The following is a 20,761-nucleotide window of genomic DNA, read 5'->3' on the forward strand; positions in this document are numbered from 1 at the left end:
TAGTTCGAACCGGGCTGGTATAAAATGTCTGTTTGTTTTTAAACTTGTATGCATACGCACAGCGTATATCAAAAATTATGTTAAGAGCAGTGAAACGGCATTACAATAATGGATGTAAATAAACACTGTTATCATATTGTTGCCTCTTTGTCGTGTATATTGGTATTGTTAATGTTAAATTCCTACCATGCATGATCAACCTCCGCGCAGAGACTTCACTGGAACCAGAATAGCTGAATCAAATCATTGCCTTTATAACCAACCACATGATGATAGCCAAGCCACGTGGAACAATAATATTCCATTGTCATTTAAAAAGAAATTTATTTAGGTAATTCATGTTTATTTTGAACCTAGACTTTAAAACTATTTTCAAAATATAAAAGAAAATGATACTTCTTTTCATATAAAATACTTATTACAAAAAATATAATCCTACCAAATCTGGTAGGATAGTCTTGTGACAATTCTGCGTGTAGATTGCTGCATTATAAAGTATGACAAGAAGGTGTATAGTATCGTGGCTTCGTATTACGGAATACCGTTAGGCCCATCGTGGTTATACATTAAAATACAGAGGGCGACAATGCGATAGTTAGATAGTACGATGGCGACAATGCGATAGCATGATGACGACATTGCAACGATACGATGGCGACAGTGCGATATTACGATGGCGACAATGCGACAATGCGATAGAGCGATAATACGATGACGACAGTGGGACAATACGATGGCGACAGTGTGATAGTACGATGGCGACAATGCGAAAGTGCCATTATACGATGACTCAGAATGAGAACCTAGGTTCTCAGAATGAGAACCCAGGTTCTCGCTTGAAGATTGCACATGGCTTCAAGAACCCAAGTTTTCAAATGTGAACCTAGGTTTTTATGAGAACCTAGGTTCTCATGAGAAACCTAGTTTCTTGGGATTATGCGTCGAACCGCTTGCCATAAACGAGGATGTATTTGTGAGCATGAAAAAATGGCGAATTACGAGTATAATAAACTTATTATTAAAAAATCTAATTGTTGCTTTAAGTGGTCTTGTTTAGACGTAGTATTAGGTCTTCATACCAAATAGCAAGTGAGCAAGCTGGCTTTTTAAACAAATTGGTTTTCACAGGTTTTATAAAAACTGGGCTTACGGACGATTCGTATTATTTAATATATTTCGGATGAGGATCTTTTTAATCCGCAATTTAGATGGATAAAATAACTAATATTTAACGCTTGTTGATTTTTCCGTACGGAAATAAACCGTTGTGTTAGGATGATAACGACTTTTAGTACGTGTAACGTTTGTAATAAACAAACCAACGTACTTAAATGTATGTACTCTTATAGTTGTACTTGTCTATCAAACCGAATCGCCTTATTTCTGTCGGTGAGTGTAGTCTTAACCTGACCAACGTTTAGAAGGTGTATGAACCTTAGTGACAGTACAAACCACAATATATTATTCATAACTTGATACGCAGTAGTGTTACACGTGAATAATTAAATACGTTTTCAATATGTTCATTAGCCTTTAAATTATTTCTCATATAAACGTGTCATTGTTGTAATAAACAAGTGGATTTTAAGCTTATATATAGCAGTGTTTACGTTGAAAATTTAAAAGACAGCGTTGAAAATCAAACGACAGCAGTTGCGATAAGATCTAAAAAGAAGGTTATAGTTATAGGACACTTCAGTACTGGGACACAGGTTAGTGCTGTATGATGTTTACTATACACCAAGGTTTACTAATTAGCGGCAATAGGTAACAATACGTTTTGCGAAAACGTCTATACATGTACATTTCAGTTCATACGAACTTTGCTCCGTTTAAGAACTAGTAAAAGAAATAAGTTTCATAAAATGATATATGCTGATAAATAACAAAGTAATTGTTATTAAGTAATTGTTTACATTTAAAACTTTATGTGACTCACATTCATGTGATATTACTGAATGATTGAACGCTTTGAATTTCAATGGATACTTGCCAAAAGAAAGATACTCTTCTTTAACAATTTCTCTATATAATTGTTTTACATGTTAACATTAATGTTTGATATCGTATCAAAAGACATTTTATACAGTTTGTCCATTTACATATACTACCTATGTACAACAAAAAAAATCAAAATGCTATGTACAACAAAAAATCAAAATCAAAATGCTGTTCTTAACAGATAAGTTTTCTTTTTAATTGACATTTTGGCATATACCAGCAGGCTTTTCTTATGATATCCATTGATGTTAACGTTGTTTTATTATTAGTTGATGACTTGAAAGAAAAAGTAGAGTAAAATAAAGAAGTTGTAAAATAAACGTCATGGCGGCGAAGAAGCTTGATAAAAACCCGGAATTCGACCACCGAAATTCAATTGCTCTGGTAGACACTGCGGAGGAGCTTGTGGACAGCCTTGACAATCTGTCGGTGTGCTTGAAACACAACGAGGAGAAATACGTGGAGGTAAGTGCAGTGTTGCCCTGATATAGTGTATGTGTGCTTAAAACACATCGAGGAGAAATACGTGGCGGTAAGTGCAGTGTAGCCCAGATATAGTGTATGTGTGCTTAAAACACATCGAGGAGAAATACGTAACGGTAAGTGCAGTGTAGAACTGATACAAGGTATGTGTGCTTGAAACACATCGAGGAGAAATACCTGGCGGTAAGTGCAGTGTAACCCTGATACAGTGTATGTGTGCTTGGAACACATCGAAGAGAAATACGTGGCGGTTAGTGCAGTGAAGCCTTGATACAGTGTATGTGTGCTTGAAACACATTGAGGAGAAACGCGCAGCGGTAAGTGCAGTGTAGCTCTAATACAGCGCATGTGTGCTTGAAACACATCGAGGAGAAATACGTGTTGGTAAACACAACAAGGATTAACACTAATCGACAAAATTAGGGTATGCTTGATAACTTGCCGGTGTGCTTGAAGTATATCGAAAACAAATGCATGTCGGAAAGTATCGTATAACCTTGATAACGTGGCGTTGTGCTTGAAACACATCGATGGGAAATACTTAATTTTAAGTGTAGCGAGCAATAGTTCACGTGTTTGTTTCCTTCAATCACGTCTTGGGGAAATACGTGCCAGTGATGGACTATTTACTCCATAACGTGTCGAAGGGATCACATTTAAACGGTTGTCCAAGAGCGATTTAAGAAGGCAACACTTAAAAACGTTACCACCGACACTAATACAAACATTAAACGTTATTGCTATACTATGTATATGTTTTATTAATAAAATTTATACATGAATATGTTTGACTACAATGTTCGTTGAAATTATCTTAAATTTCACGTTATTATAATCATTCCTTATTCACAGAAATCCCATTTACATTAAATTACCGCGCTATAAAACCATAAAGCACTTCAGTTATCATTTGCATATAAATTGATATATCAACCATCGAATACGCCACAGCCAAAAGGGCAATTACACGTGTTTTCTTCGCACAATCAATCACGTATTAATGACGTTAAGTAGGACGGATTGTACTTCGTGTTCACGACATACCACCAAGTGTAAACTGCTCGTGGTTCAAATCATATGATTCTCAAATAGCATAAACTTTGACATAAAGCAGATGATTAATTTAAATTTAACCGTTTAAATAAGACATAAATAAATAAGACCTGTTACTGTTACTGAACTGTTAAATAATGCTACTGTTATTAAGATGTTTATATCATTTCAAAACAAGGCAATACATCATTATTTGCCTAAGTATTTTTAAAATTATTTTTGAAACAATACAATCCTCTGTTCGTCATAATCGAAAGCCCACTTTCGTCGACATGACTGTTTGAAAGGCTCTTTCGTTAGGTTTAAACATCTTGAAATTACATAAGGGTTAATAAACCAGATATACATTCCCGTGTAAATGTGGTCTGTTGCTAGGAAATGAGAGTATTGACATGAAACGTGTTTGTGAAAGCAGTCTTTGTATTGCGTGTCATAAAATATCGAAGTGTCTCATTTTACTTTAATTATTGTACGGGTTTTCTTTTCAATTACGTCGACTGGAACGTGTGTCAGATGAAGTCAACTAGCGTTTCCTACAATGTATATTTGTTTGATAACACACACATAAAAGCACATGTTTTCAAAATAAAAGACCCTGTGATTTTTTTTCAAGAATGGAATTGACACGTTCCATAACCCTAACATAACCATAACCCAAGGTTATCTCCCCTATACCATGCCTCGCTCGTTGTAATTGTCCTCTTCCCCATCAGTTTAGTTTCGCGCACAGTACTCAGTAGGGTAAAAGGCAAACTTAATACATAGTCTATTTAGAAATGGTTTTTATATGAGCATTCATGGAACTATTTTTTAATGAAACTATATTTTTGTGACTTTTGTTTTTAAGTTGAAACTTGAAGCATCACATCATTCCTTTCCATCATGTTATAATATATCCACCCTTTCAGAAACATAAATTCTTTTAAATTCATACATAAATTCTTCTTCTGATTGAAGTGCAATTTTTCTCTTCCAATTGTCAGTGGGGGTATAACACAGTATTAATGTCAAGACAACAATTGGCAAACACAAAATAAAACATGACGAAAGTAACCAAGAGAAACAACAAACAAATTTGCATCGTACACTGGTTTGAATTAGTTCATGTAGTTCCAACCGCACACGCCGAGAGATAATGTGCACAATTGACAGAATTAGAAGCATTAAAACTGACCAAACTGATTAAATCTGGAGTAATCACATCGGGTTGGTCCATGCAAAAGGGGCCAACCCGATAAAACATGGATGCTTCAAAGTCGATGTAAGAGGAACTGTTTATTTGCACTGCTTATGCCTATGATACTTTGATGGTCGATCGAGGCAGTTATTGGAAGAATATGCAAACTCATATTGAATTTGAAGACACACATAATTCACCTAGCTCAATCGTTGTATAATTTATTTGGATTTAAAAATATGACCAGGCTTGCGGATCCGTGTATTACTCGTGCCGAGTCTTACATATTACAACACGATAGGGCCATACTCTGTTTCATGTGTTAATAATACCTTTGCGACCACACTTTTAAATAAGTAATTAAATATAATCGCTAGGAATCTGCATTTTGGGCGAAATTTATATGTTGCATGACGTCTGACGTGTAAGAAGTATTGCTAGTATGTTAGTAGTATTACTATTAATTTTGTTCAGTATTAGCTGTTTTTCTTGCTTTGTCTTAAAAAATTTACATCGTGTACACTAAATTTTGAGTTTTGTTTTTCTAATCTAACTAATATCTACCCAAAAATGAACACTTAATCGTCAATTCCGAGAAATATTTCGTTCCTTCAAAAATTTGCTGACATCAGCACCTTCTTACATGATATAATTATCTGACACTTTTGTTTAAGGTCGATAATTCAATGTGAAATAATAAAATACGCTTACGACGTTTCTGGACAAGTTATATATAATTGAAAAAAGATATGTAAACGTTAAAATTCTAATTGAACATATTAATTAAGTTAAAACAAATGTGTAATCTGAATTGAACGATATTTCGTAATGATGACCTGATTTCACTTCAAACTTTTATCGTACACCGGTTTGACAAAAAATAATCGAAGTGACTGTCTTACGCTTATGATAATGTTATAAATATATAATCGCAAAGATATGATAAATTTGTCATTTACATAAATTATGTCGATACAAGACTCTACTCTTTCGATATTAATGCTATGGCTTCCCGTGGTGATCCTTAACTGTAAATTGAATCCGCCTCAAGATCCATCACGTCATGCTACTAGTTAGCGCCTAGAAGTTATCCGCCCATTAAATAGCAAACTAACATATATAGAATGCAACATTTTCAATTTCTTTGTGTAGTTATTTAATACCCGTTTTATGTATCTTAATTAACAATGTACCAAGTTTGGGTTGCGAAACGTTTGTTAAATGATCTATGATGCACCATCTCTCCTCCATTTTTCGTCATTGTGTCGTAATTGTTTCACATAATGAGCTATTGTGACTTATAAAGTACTCGTTTTATCCGGATGAAACCATAATCGCTCTGAGTATGCATGACCACAATATTTCAGAAAATTAAGAACATTCACGTTCTATCATGGCGGTAAATTACACTCGAAGTAGGCAATAATACACGGTTTGTCAAAAATGTGACACCCCTTACATAAATCATATTTTGCAATTGCTCGGTGCATTGTGGTCAAATGTTTCCATTGAGATACATGCGTCATGCAATATTCCTCCATTTCACCTCACTATTTGTGCTTACTCAAGTACCAATTACATAGAAAGCGTGATGAATAACTGAATTGAACCTTTAAGTATGGTTATTGTCGTAACTGTGTTACTGTTGTACTGTTTATCAGTTTACGTATCGTTGTTACTTTGCAAATGTTGTACATCATTATTTTAGTTAATATCGTAGCTACTTGAAAACTGTTGAACAACATATAAGCATTAGTATCGTCGCTAATGTGTCATTGTTGTACAACATATTCGTATCGCCGCTTCTTTGTAATTTTTTGTACAAAATATAAGTAATTGTATCGCCGTTTCTTTGTTACTGGTGTACAACATATCAGTATTAGTATTGTCGTTACTTTGTAACTTGTGTACAACATATCATATTAAATTTCGTCGTTACTTTGTAACTTGTGTACAACATATTTGTATTAGTGTTGTCGTTACTTTGTAACTTGCGTACAACATATTAGTATTAGTGTCGTCTTTACTTTGTAACTGGTGTACAACATATCAATATTAGTTTCGGACTTATTTTGTAACGTACAGCAGATCAGTATTGGTGTCGTCGTTACTTTGTAACTTGTGTACAATATATGAGTATTAGTGTCGTCGTTACTTTGTTACTTGTGTACAATGTATGATTATTAGTGTCGTCGTTACTTTGTTACTTGTGTACAATATATGAGTATTAGTGTCGTCGTTACTTTGTATCTTGTGTACAACATATGAGTAGTAATGTCGTCGTTACTTTGTTACTTGTGTACAATATATGAGTATTAGTGACGTCGTTACTTTGTTACTTGTGTACAATATATGATTATTAGTGTCGTCGTTACTTTGTTACTTGTGTACAATATATGAGTAGTAGTGTCGTCGTTACTTTGTTACATGTGTACAATATATGAGTTATAGTGTCGTCGTTACTTTGAAACTTGTGTACAACATATGAGTATTAGTGTCGTCGTTACTTTGTAACATGTGAACAACATATTTATATTAGTTTCGTCGTTACTTTGTAACTTGTGCACAACATATCAGTATTAGTTTCGTCGTTACTTTGTAACTTGTGCACAACATATCAGTATTAGTTTCGTCGTTACTTTGTAACTTGTGTACAACATTTGGGTATCAGTAATTAACTTTGTAAATGTAAAACAACATATGAGTATTGGTATCGTCGTTACTTTGTTACTGTTGAACATGACTGTATTCGTATTGTCGTTACTTTTTCACTTTTGAACAACGTATAATTGTTTATATCATATTGTCATACTTTGGTTATGCTGTACAAAATATTAGTATAACTATCGTCGTTAATTTGCTACTGTTGAACAGCATAATTACATCGTCGTTCCTTCGTTACAACATATAAGCATCGGATAACTTTGTTGCAGTTGTACAACATATCACTATTTGAATCGTTGTCCGTTTGTAACTGCTGTATAGCATATAAGTACCGTGTGTTGTAAAACATATCGGAATTGCGTACGTGTATGATGCCTAAATATTAAACTGAGCATTAAATGTATTTTTATAGTTTCTGCACAATTGTGTCTTGAAATCTAGCACGGTTGTGCTCGTTTTTACATGTCGTTAAATGTTCTAAAATAACATTTTTTGTAATCTATCAAATCATCAACATATATATCGAAAGGCTCCGGAAGTTGTATTATTATTTTTTATTGCTAGTTTAGAAAGGCTTTCTGTAATTGCAGATATTAGATAAAAAGATAACATTTTAAAATTTAAAAGTTCTTTAAACATGTTTTATGTTAACATCATTTTCTTAATTAAAAAGGAAATTACATCAAAATAAAAATTGAAACAATCAACAATCTTTATTACAAATATCTACAACGTATTTGCACAAGTTTGTGCTTTCAATTTGAATGGTACATATGAAAAAGTCAATAATAATTAATAATACCTTTTCACTTTATACATTTTATTTCGTATGTTTTTTTTAGAATTGAGTCCCATTAACATATATGTCGTTTTGTCGCTAAGTACGTAAATGGCCCGTGCGAGTTCTAATTAACACATCATTAACAGATTTTACGAACATAACTTATTAGGCAAACGTAAGCAAAATTATATTTTCAACATGATGTACACAAAATATCAAAATGTTAAAACACGATATATTGGACACAACATGAAAAAGATGCAGCACTAATGGTGTAATGTTAACATCAGTGCAGCAGGTCATAAGAATACAACCAGTGTCCGCAAAAAAAAACATCATAACAATAGGCACACGTCTGTGTCATGTCTGGATTGTACTTTATCTATATCTAGATACATGTGCGCAGCAACACAAATGTAGATATTTTTTTGTTTTTAGCAGCGCATTACAACTCACTCATCCAGCTTTTTTCAAAGTCGCAAGGGATATCCGCCGCGTCAATTGTTGGAAAGTCATATGGAACATCGTCCCATTTCTTGTAAGACTGAAGTCGGCTCGAGCCAGTGCTTTCAAACACAACGGCGACACATGATAAAAAAATCAAAGCCAATCCTTTCGTTTCGGCTACCGTTCCCCATTGTACAGGGCACCTTTTGCAATGAGCAGACTTCACCAATTTTATTCCATCAAAACTCGTGACTTTTTTACGTTCACTCAATTCGACGTGTTTTGTGACCTCGAAATTTATTGGAAAACGCCCTGTGCCAAGGATTCGAATTTCAGAACTCATACAGATATGAGTCTTGCACCTCTGACACTTGATAATGTAATCTACTCCTTTTGACTTCCTGTTGATTTTCATTTCTCTGAGTTCCAACTTCGAAATATTTGCATTCCTCAGTTTCTTCTGTTGTGCGGAAATTCGAATCGACAACTCTTTTTTGTCCATAGCTTTAAATTGTATGACTGCCTGGTTCATCAGTAAAACTTTGAATGCGTTCATGCGATCGTGGTCGAACAGTTTATGTGTACCGACAAGTACGAGTGTCGAATTTGGCTTTCGTGCACGCCCTTAAACAGTAACAATAAATATAAATGCGCAATATACTGTACCTACACAGATAATTAAATATATATGTAAGCGTGCGTTTACATTTAAACAAGTGGTCCATTTAATTCAGTATAAAAATTATAAAACTCCAGAAATATCGTCAGGAGTATAATTCGTTTTACCATCAGCTATTCTTATACGTTTAACAAGTACATAAAAAAGCATATGTAATACAGGATAATACAAACAGAATATCGCTAATATAACAATGACTTAAGTTGTGGCCACTGCTACATTACGTTTGTCATTTATAAGTTTGGAATTAGATATTATATGTTTTCACTAAACACAGAACGGCGCTTATATAACCTGGAATTTGAATCTTTGTAGTTTCGTTGCCCAAGACATTGTAATTTATTACAATGTTGCAACCTGGAGTATGAAGTCCTTCGTTCCCCACAGATGTGCATACGAGGACTTTGTAATAACCTTTGTTGAACTGATCAAGAATGGTCTTTTGCATTGTTTGGTCCATTCCTAAGGCGACACAGATTTCACAGCTATAAAAGTGTCTTAGTAACCAACGATTGATATGACATACGTTTACACATCAACTAATTTTAAGTATATGCAAGCGCATGTCACACACATTATTTAAATTATTTAAATAAGTTATACGTTTTTATCGATTCATTTACTAAAATGTAAAGATGTGTGTTATTGTATATTGCTTTTTGTTTGGACATGAAGTGTAAATATATAGGATGTAATTGCGATTAATAAGCTTCAGAAAAATACCTTCTTCTCCGCCCAGATCCGCTTGTCCATAAAGCTCTTTCGCCCGAATTCCATACGACTTAAAGTCTTTGTTGATAAATCTTGCCAGTGCACGAGACGTGACACGTGCCTTCACCATAATCATTGCTCTGGATCCGACCTCGTCCTTACTCATCATTTCTTTTAAGTTGTCACAGACTGTTCTCACGTTTGGGTTAGTCCCGGCTGTTTTGCTCACATTTAACAGGTTAGCTTGTACTCCTGCATATCAAATAGGGGATCGACGTTGTTATAAAAAATACATTAGAATTGCTTTAATCTCAATGAACTTTGTTTAGTAAAAAATCAAAGAGGACAAATGCTTGCATACTTTTGAACTGCCTGAGCAGTTTACTTTCTAGTTCCGTAAGCTTCTCACTGGCTTCGGTGTCGCGTTTGTTCCTTTGGGCAAGAAATCTCGCAATGTCCTCCGTTTCTAGTAGCGTGTTTATTTCCAAGGCAGCAGCATAAATCTGTATATTTGCGAAACCAAATACAGGTCAGTAAGTAAATGCCAGTTTGCAAAATAATATATACTTGTTCACGGTTTGTTTTGAGTAAGGATTAATTCGAAATACAATGGAAAAACTAAGGTACTGATGCGTCTATATACATATTCGTTAAGCATGAAAATATATCCAAAATATCATGTTATACAATACAATACAAGACCATTCTATGGAATGTCATTTACATCTCGATAATTTGCCTGTAGTCTTTTCAAAGTTTTTCCTTACAATGTTTGTATAGTAATATGTCTGATTGACGGATTGTTCCAAATGGTAAGGAGCATTTAGTTAATTCAGATTCTCTAAGTATTTAATAATTCTATATAATATTCATTCGCGATAAATTCCTTCTTTAAAACATTGTTGCAGTTTCTTTGCTGCATTAACAACCTGTTTTATAAATCTTACTTTGTATCCAACTAAAAGCCGCCAAATAGTGCGGTATAATCAATGACGACATGTTTCTATGGCATCGGTTGATGTTTTTCGTTAGTCTTAGCCTCACCCTCCCTCCTAAATAATCTAACATAAATAATGTTATTTGTGAATTCAAATTTGATTTCCGTTTTGTTTTAATTAGCCCGATATTGCGATAAATCAGGTTAACAGCTTAACCTTGCACCAGTAAAGCAAACACGAACCGTTATGTAGCTAGCACATGCGCGAATGTCTCTGCGGGTTCTATCGTGTTTCACGTTCTGCATTGCTATGCGGTCCACATCCATCGCCCATTTGTAATATGCCGGGGACTCCCTTTCTTGAATAGTACTGCTGACGTACATTACGGAAACCATTTCAGGGTTTGTTAGAGCTGTCTCTGAAGAAAGTACAAGAATACAAACTAAACATGCATAGTCTAAAAAAGCATACACACGTTTCCTGATATATATCGCCTTAAAAAGATTATTCAAAGTCAGTTTTTAAATAGGTTACATTTTTTAATGTTATATACCAAATAATTTTACGCTTAAATAATAAAAAAGTATATGATATAAAATAAGATCAATGGTTATGCAACATTGCGACAAACTTGACAAATTTAACACATGCATGTTTTGTCAAACTGTCCATTAATAATTTCATGCTTACAAATTCAACACACTTCTTTGTATTTCAATACACATTTCACTCGTAGAATACCTTGAAGAAGTTTCTCCACTTCAAACAACTGCTCCAGAAGTATTTTTCCACAGGGATCAGATGTCCGAATTACCAGTGGTATCTTTTCTTTAAAGACGCATTTTTAAATTTTTAAATATTTCAAAATAAGTTAAAAGAAAAGCATCATGTAAACAAATTAACTCTATAAAATAACCATGAGCATAGTAAAAATAACACTGTGTTAATAGCGTTTTTAATGAATTGCCTATTTTAAGAACATCCTTTAATTCGGACCTCGCCGATTTTTACGTTTTTATATCAACTTCTCTTCTGTGTATTTACCTTCGTTGGGTACATATGTCCTTTTCTTTAGACTCTCTATACATCGTTCGACTGAAGATATGATTTTAACGTCCAGCATTGCGCATAGGTTTATGATGCTATCGAGAGCACCGTCAACCGTCTCTACTTTCCCAACCGGCAACGAAGCTGTTAGGCCTACAATCTGCGCATCCCATAAATGATAAAAATTATTCGTGTGATATGAATAGCCATGAAAAGGGATCATTTATACAAGTTGTCTTACAAAACCATTTCACAATTTTAGTGAATAAAATATATGACGTTGTCTTCAACAATATTATTGAATGATGGTAAATAAATATCGCTTACGCTACGGTAACATTCAATCAGTTATCTTATTAAATGGGACAATAATTCTTCTCGCCTGTGGAAGCCGTGCATTCTGTACAGTCCTGTTGGCCTTCTCCAGAAGATAAATGTGCAACAGACTGGTATATGGACCATACCCCTTAGAATGGTGACACTCGTCAAATACTAACAATGAAAACTCGGAAATGCGTTTAATGCTCCCATTTTTCAGGTTGTTCACTAGAATCTGCGGAGTGAAACAAAACACGTCCACCATTTCCATGAACGCCCCAAGTGCTAAGGATTCCTCGCTGTCGGCATTCGCAAGCTTCACCTTTAAAGGCATGATATTTGATTATTATCATTTAAACGTCCATCTATTGTTATGAAATAACTGTTAATTTAAACACTTAATATATCAAGATGTTTTAGAGAATATATGTGCTTATATAAATGGGCATAAGTGTAGACCAAATAGAGATATATAAAACATGACACAGTATCATATATAATTACGAATCTTAACAGTCAGTAAACGAATGTTTATTTAACCTACATTGAAATCTGGGAGATGCTTTATTATTCTCTCCGCTTGTTGCTTGATCAGAAGGACTGTTTTGGCCATAAAAGCAATCTTCTTACGTCCTGAACATGGAAAAGTTGTCAAATCTCATATTATTAAATATGTGGATGTACTTGTATATCCCGCGAACTTTAAATTCACACTAATCAAATTATGAATATGTCAAAATACAGTTATGACGAATAATCAATTTAAAAAACTTTTTTTTATTCGTTGTAAACTTAACAAAATCGATTATGGATAAAAAAGGATGTATCATAGATTAAGCTTATATGGTTCATGAACATCTTGTCGAAGTTGGCGATATACCTCCAGGGTGATTAACAAGATGATCCTTCATTATTTTCAAGGCCACATAAGTCTTCCCTGTATTTGTTGGCGACCAGATAATCGTATTGTGACCTTGTAGAGCCTTTTCCGCAAGCTCCAGTTGGAAATCCTCCAAACTATCTTCGAAATTTTCAATATCATCTTCTGCCAAAATCAATCAATTATAATTAAACTCGGTACTTATGTTTAAAAAAAACTTCATTAATATTGTATTACATTTAGGCTGAATTCAAGACAAACAGAGTGTTTGCGTCGCACGGAATAATATATTCATTTAATTGCAATGTTAACTTATGTTAATAATATATATGTGTACAAATGTGTGCACAAAATTTAACCAAACGTGGAGCAGTAAGTATTTCTTCTCAACTTTTTGTTTCAACCCAATTCCAACCTGTATCTTCCATAGTTTCGATGTCGTCATACAATGAAGATTCATCGTCAGAGCAGAATTCATCAGTGTCTTCTGACGGATCAAACTGAGACGATGAACTGTCTGCAGCCCAGAAATAACAAAGGTTGTAAACGTTAATTTAATTGATCTCAACTGTGACAAAACCACAATATCTTGTTGTGTGTTACTGCAAATGCATTGTCTTTAAGATCTTGGGAACGCATTAATCGTCGCACAAAAGTGCATTCATAGTAATTTATATTGAACGTGTTTTCTTTCAATACAAATAATCATTAGGTATAACTCATATATTTAGCATTTAATGCATTATCGTTACAACATTTCACTTATTTTAATAGAACAATTTAAATATGCACATGCCTTTGTTGTTCGTAATGATTTGTCAAATATTTACCATAGCTGACATCTTTTTCAGGATTTCGATTCATACGCATGTCATTTCGGTTTCCGGTAATTCGTTTAGCGTGATCCACTTGCAAATGCAGAGGACCGTCGTAAGTGCTAGCCTCATCAGAAATATGTGAACAGCTTTCTGATGATATGGACATGGACGACAATGAAGGCCTCCTGGACCAACCATTAGTTCTGTCCAAGTCCTGCCCCACCTTGTGGGCTAGAGCAAAATGCATTCGATCCCTGTTATGAAAAGTCGACTCAGAAATGGTCTCCGGCTCAAGGGACATCATTTCAGTTCGGCGATCATACAACCAGCCTTCAGGAGATCTATGTTGAGTATTTAAATTTGCATTCCAGATGGATGGATTGGACTTCAGTTTCGTTTCCTGACTGGGATAGTGAACTTCTGCAACCACAATGTGTAATTGATTAACAGGATGTTATAAGTTTTGTATTCACATAAAATTGAATTTTCCATCAAGATGTATTTAATTATATTGCTTAAGGAAAATTGTGTCTGTCATTGCACCAGTTATCAAGAAGATATGAACAAACCAGTACGTTTATAAATAATTATGACATTTGGTTAACATTTCATTTACAGATCCAATGATTAAGGCAATCATGTAGTATTAAGAGTAAACAAAGTGTCGAATATAGTTTGGTTCACATTTTGTGCCGACCTAAATATATTGCTACCTTCTAAAACATGTTCAGTCTCATCATTACATCTATATGGCTTCTTTGGTATCCATTTATCCCCTGCAGAGGATCAAACATTAATCAAACAATAGGATACGTAACCCTGCACTGAATACATTAAATATACAATTTTAATAATGTCTCTATGATATACGATTGACATGACATAGTAATGTTGGTAAGTTTAACAGTTTACTGATTGTTTAAGAATCCTCTATAATGTACCTGGCTTTGGGATATAGGCAGTGGGTGATTTCAAAAATTGCGGTTCCATAATGTCCAGAATGTCTTCATATCCTTGTATTTTAAGAACGCAGAGAAACTCGTAGTACCATTTCGCAGGACGTAAACGACTCTGCATTCGTCTGTACATACATACAACCGCATAGCTTCTACCATAATTCGCTTGCATCATACGGACCGCTTCTGCGTCGTCTTTATCTATTACATCTCGTGAAATTAAGTCAGGCAACAAATCGAGAGGTTCAACTCGTCTCTCCAGTTCAGGAGCAAATATCTGGATCATTTTACGACCATGTTCGCGTTCTTCTGGCGTTTCGTGGGCGCCTTCCTCTATGAGTTCTTTTAAATACACTAATCCTAAAAATATGGGAAACATTACCAAAATTCAACATTTTGCGACGAATATTAAATAAAAAACATACATGTAACAATTGTTGTGTTGTTTGAGTTGTTTTGCGCATGCTGCTAGTGGTGCTGCTGCTGGTGGTGCTGCTGCTGATGATGATAGTTTATTAAATGACGCTGATGACGATTATCAGTTGACTATCATGTTGTTGTTGTTGCTGTTGTTGTTGTTGCTGCTGTTGTTGTTGATGATGTTGTTGATGATGATGATGATGATGATGATGATGATGATGATGACGATGACGACGACGATGCTAATGATCAACCTTTTCTTTCAACAAACATACCTTCCTCGTCGAGTGCTTTAAGAAAGGAAGACCACTTGTTAGGTGCTTTGCTCTTGTAGACGGCTTTTATCAATTTGTCAGCAGCAACTAAAGCAATATTTTTTGTAAAGACGTCATGAAGTTTCATTGATGCATCTGCAACAAGCAATCATATTGGTCTGACTTGCACAAAGTTATGTGTTAACAATAATTAATACAAGTGTTAATGGTATTATCTTCATAGTAAAGACATCTTAATGCATTAAACGGAATGTAAATAATATAAAAGTTCAATGAATATCAACAACGTCAAGTCCTCAAATTACATTTTTCGTGTTGGATTTTGTTCATAATCTATGTTTTAAATGCCAAACGATTTTCTAATAAAGATCAGTAAGATTTAAACTTAAACGATACGTTCTACAAATACTTTCATAAATAACGTACAGAAAATGTTAATTTGTTGAATACCCCAAACCTATAGTTTTCCTCTACCAAGATTTAGAACTAGAGCACCAGTTATTTCGTTGAGTTCATAAGACCCAGAGTTACATGTACCATAACTCAAAAGCGGCAAGCCGGGGGGCTATAGATGCATGTGCCGCCATAATAATATTCCAAGCAATTGTGTCATATATTTGGTATACAAAATGTAACTTTAAGCAATTTATAATTGTATACAACTCAAACATCAATACAAAAATATCAAGTAAGAAAACGTATTTATTATAATTATATCCAATGATTACATATGTTATAAAACGGTCTACCTCCAGGGTGACGAATGAGGTCCCCCTGCATTATTTTCATCACGGCGGATCGTACTGTGTAAACAAATGCGAATATTCAATGAAGTAGATTTATTATTGCGTTTAGTTCTTAGGTCAAATCAGATAGTTACCGTGACTTATGACATCGAGAGCGGCCAGTTGGGAGACGAGGGTTGGTTTCTGTATGCACCTCGTGATATCTTTTCTCCAAAACAGGACTTGCTCTTCCAGATAATCCTCTGTTAATTCGTTGGTCGCCATTTTAATAGCTCCCTAAGCAGGCGAACTCAGGCCTAATAACCTCAGCTAGGAAGGAACATCAGGGAAACAGTATGTCAGCTTGATTATACACACCGTCATGAAAACACCCAAATGGTAGGCTCGATCTAGGTAAAAACAGGCGTTTGTCATTTTTATAGTAAGCATAACAATTAATACACTGCATTATTTTATTGTTCAACAACTTATACCATTTTCGTTGATGCAAACGTGATAATACACTATCAATTAGCTTTACCAATGTTCAAATTTACGTGTAACATTGTCCACAGGATCAACTCGTGTCCGCAAAAGGTTTCACCTACATGTGTAAGCTGGTTTAAGCTACCTTGCTTCCATATCATACACAATATATAGCTATTTACTGTTTAAAAGTAATAAATAAGCTTTATAAATGTCATCTTTTTTAAGTTTGCGACGGCAAATACAGATGCATTCTTATTATACGATAAATTTAACCTTGCCATACCTATTTAAATATCGCCCATCATTCTAAATTATCCGTGAGAAATGACGAAGAAAAAAGTGCACTTATTGAAAGCATTTTCTTTCGTCTACGCGATACAGATAACGAACGGCATATTATCAACCTGACACAGTGTTGTACTCGTATACCGAGTAATACAGGTTTTATTCGGCAATGTTACACTGTTTTGCCTTTTACATTGCCGGTGTACAGCTTTTTAATTTTTGATTCATATTTCTGAAATTAATATCAGACCTATTACTACATAATATTAATTTTGCGTATATCACATCAATCCAAACAATAACTAATTCTCATTTGCATACACTCTTAGTCTCAGTGGTACTCCCCAGGAGGCAAGCATACCGGCATGTACACACGGTTACTACGAAATACAAAATTGGTGTAGCAGTAAACGAGGATTTTTATAATTCACTAAAAGGAACATTGAACAAAAAAGTAAATTTCGATAATCGATTTTGTTAGTGGCTTTTTATTGTTACCGATAAGCTACCGAGTGGAAGCGTTATGGCCGATAACGTGTGTATGTAATATCTATATAGGTATCTTCAAAGATCCGTCTCAATCATGAATGGTAATTATCTTTAAAAGTCGATAAGATTATAAACGGGTATACACGAGGGCCTTGTAAAATGTATCGTGTAATAAAGCCTATCGATTGAACCACAACACACTTTGCAATGTTTTATCGATAGGGACGAACCAACTAGGTTGTTAAAATACTCGTCATTAATATTTTAAAATCACTCATGTTGTCAAACACATTCGCAAAAAAGCTTATCACTTCTATTGAGTATGCTATTTTTATGTAATCAAATCAAGCAAACATTTTTCTGCAGAATAGTGATGAATTCATTTTCTTAAAATGAAATAAATATGAGGATAATTAACTTTTTTTTATCGTGACAATCAAACAACAACAAAATAATGTGAAAAGGTGTTTTTTAAGTTTGAAAAAGCAATACAACATGATCAGCTATTAACACTTCCGGGTAAGTTTTGCAATATATGAAGGGCAGTGCTCCAACTATATTTGAAAAGGGTAGGGGGAGGGGCTGTTTAGAGCACTTTTCATGCGCAGTATTGTGACAAAAGGGCGCTTTCGAGGGCGCTGGCGTGTCTGGAATGCTTCCTGTTGCATAATAATTTTTATGTTATTAATAATTGTTAGAATATAATATTCCCATTATGATTAAATCATGCAAATAAAATGTCTACAATGAGGGACAAATTAATTACAATGTAACAAGAGATTTATAAAAAATCATAGGTAGAGCTAAAACAATAATAATTTCTATAAAAAAGGGCAGGGCGGGGCCTCGAAAGGGCAGGACGGGACTCGGAAGGGAAGGTTGGGGCGCCCTTCCATTTAGACCTAGCTGGTCTTTACATGGAATGTATCGTGCATTTTGTTTATACACTGGTTATTGAGTACTATGTTAATAGATATGAAACTGAACTTTACTTATGAACAGAAAAAAATTAGTATGCCATGGCGTTGCACGCATCGTCTTTAAACGTATATATGATCAAAAATGTGTTTATTGTTTCTTGTTAACATGTAAATGCAGTTGACTGTTATCACTGTAAGAAAAATCGAAGGAATGAATTTTAAACAAAATTGTCAGAATAAGGTTAATTTTCCTGTATACACGTAACACCGAAAATAACTAAACAGTAAACTCACCTTTACACGAGAATCCTCCAGACAAACGTGATTTAAATTTATTGTTTCAACCATTTAAATAATCCAAACCGTTTGTTCCAACTTTTAATGATAGTTAAAACGTGAAAATTCCGACGGAAAACCCCATTAAGTCAACCGGTTATTATGGTGGACGAACCAGTTATCGAACACCTAAGAAATTACGTTAAATTACCTTAAAATTGAAACACTTAAAATGACAAAAACATTTTGTTTTAACAAATGACTAACAGTTCAATCATTGAATGATTTATCTGTAAAGTTTTCCAGCAAACTACCTACAAGAATTCATAACAATGATTCCCTGATTATTGTCACCTCTAGCAGACAAAACTAAATGGCGGCTGATGTTAACATCACCTATTACCGACACTTCATAAATACTACTCCAGTATATACAAAGTCACATGACTATCACGTGACCCGGACTCGGTGAAAAAATCTGCGTCTGCTGCAATCAAAATTGCCAACGGAAATATGCTTTTTGGTGTGTAAATGCACGTTTTGATAAATGCATTCAAAAAGTATTAGCAAAAAACACACGAAACAGTGTAAATAACAATAAATGCATTCCTTTAACCTGTTTTCGGCGCATTTGTTTCAAGCTAAGTAGGCAAATAGGTCATGGACTTCATGTGCGACCATTTGTTTATCAATGTGACGTCATGCGCACTTTTGCGCATGTGCATACAAAACCAAAACTAAACGTCCGATAATAGGTGCTGTTCGATAACAGGTACTTACACGATAACACATCTCGCCATTCACTTTTGTTTTCTATAATATGCATTCACTTTCATTTTCTATAATATTGATATGCATATATCACAATTCCATTTTTTCTGAAAGAAAAATCACGTGAATGGCAAATAATTTAATTTATTAAATACACTAAACTTATTAATTTCATCCTCATTGGTGGTTATTTAAATGAGTAATTTCCAGCTTGGTAATTATAGAACTTATTGGAATCCCGTGTAACACAGAACGCTTATTTCAACTTGCAGTAATCTAATTGGATGATCAGTGTATCGCCACTTGTTTGCAGCGTGTTTTATAAAGTATTGATTGAAATTTAAAATTTCAGACGGCAGTTTGGCCTGAATACCATACTGCTTCGTGGGGCGTAGCTTCATACATGTCGTGTAGGCCGCAGTCTACACTTTTGTCATAGGAAGTTAAAAATAAAAATAGTGTCAATTTGTCACAAAATACGCATGTTTAAAAGGACCTTTTCACAGATTTTGGCATGTATTGAACCGTGTCATTAAATGCTTTATATTGATGAATGTAAACATTGGATTTAAAAAGCTCCAGTAAAAAAATAAAATTCAAATACAACTCAAGAGCGCTCGAACCACTGACCCCTGGATTAAAAGTCTAACCTGTACAGGCCCTTAGCCAGAGTTTTGAAAAGGGGGGTGCGAATTTTTTCCCATCAACGATTGTTATTGAGCGACGAAGTGGCGAAGGGGGTAGGTGGTTGAGGGGTTGTCCCCTTCCTGCAATCGGGGGTTTAGAGGTCCTCCTTCTAGACAATTTTGAAAATGAAAAGTAAAATCCTGCATTTTGGTGGCTTTTTATCTGAACTCAGACACTCAAGTTATAGAGCATTTTATATGAAAATTCACATTCATTGACTACTCAGTGACTGATCGACATGAATATGATATAACATACGTGTATTCCCCGCTGCCGTTTTTCAATAACCACCTTTTTTGATCAGTCACGGAAATACATTATATTATACCCTAAGCTTGTATGCGCGCACACACTTTGTTTACATATGCAACAACACAATGATAGAATTTTAAATCAACAATAAGAACTTTATACAATATCATTATTTATTGGAATCTTGATAACATTGGTGTATTTCACCATTCCAAAACT

At 34.4% G+C, this 20,761-nt stretch overlaps 1 protein-coding gene and 1 long non-coding RNA gene across 7 annotated transcripts; one reads left to right on the plus strand and one right to left on the minus strand.

The window, feature by feature from the left end:
- The first annotated feature begins 1,420 nt into the window (after positions 1 to 1,420).
- LOC127847895 (uncharacterized) lies at positions 1,421 to 12,629 on the plus strand. Of its 2 annotated transcripts, none has more exons than XR_008034234.1 (3): positions 1,421 to 1,712; positions 2,271 to 2,466; positions 12,520 to 12,629. It is a non-coding gene; the product is annotated as an uncharacterized LOC127847895 (long non-coding RNA). The 2 variants fall into 2 exon arrangements; XR_008034235.1 differs by having other exon boundaries at positions 1,708 to 1,767.
- On the minus strand, positions 8,077 to 19,782 carry LOC127847894 (antiviral innate immune response receptor RIG-I-like). Of its 5 annotated transcripts, none has more exons than XM_052380123.1 (17): positions 19,613 to 19,782; positions 16,529 to 16,783; positions 15,649 to 15,783; positions 14,939 to 15,313; positions 14,711 to 14,773; positions 14,010 to 14,417; positions 13,595 to 13,696; positions 13,180 to 13,344; positions 12,844 to 12,932; positions 12,364 to 12,621; positions 11,979 to 12,141; positions 11,676 to 11,762; positions 11,177 to 11,352; positions 10,358 to 10,499; positions 10,009 to 10,248; positions 9,580 to 9,747; positions 8,077 to 9,230 (listed from the first exon to the last, which is right to left on the minus strand). In XM_052380123.1, exons 2-17 carry the CDS (start codon positions 16,656 to 16,658, stop codon positions 8,605 to 8,607), a joined length of 3,327 nt encoding a protein of 1,108 aa, XP_052236083.1. In that variant the 5' UTR covers positions 16,659 to 16,783; positions 19,613 to 19,782; the 3' UTR covers positions 8,077 to 8,604. The 5 variants fall into 5 exon arrangements, with proteins under 5 accessions (XP_052236083.1, XP_052236082.1, XP_052236078.1 ...); XM_052380122.1 differs by lacking the exon at positions 19,613 to 19,782 and adding an exon at positions 18,851 to 19,258 and having other exon boundaries at positions 16,529 to 16,703; XM_052380118.1 differs by lacking the exon at positions 19,613 to 19,782 and adding an exon at positions 18,851 to 19,258.
- Positions 19,783 to 20,761: the final 979 nt, after the last annotated feature.

Source organism: Dreissena polymorpha, chromosome 10 (assembly GCF_020536995.1).
Source record: "Dreissena polymorpha isolate Duluth1 chromosome 10, UMN_Dpol_1.0, whole genome shotgun sequence".
Taxonomy (NCBI): Eukaryota; Metazoa; Mollusca; class Bivalvia; order Myida; family Dreissenidae; genus Dreissena; species Dreissena polymorpha.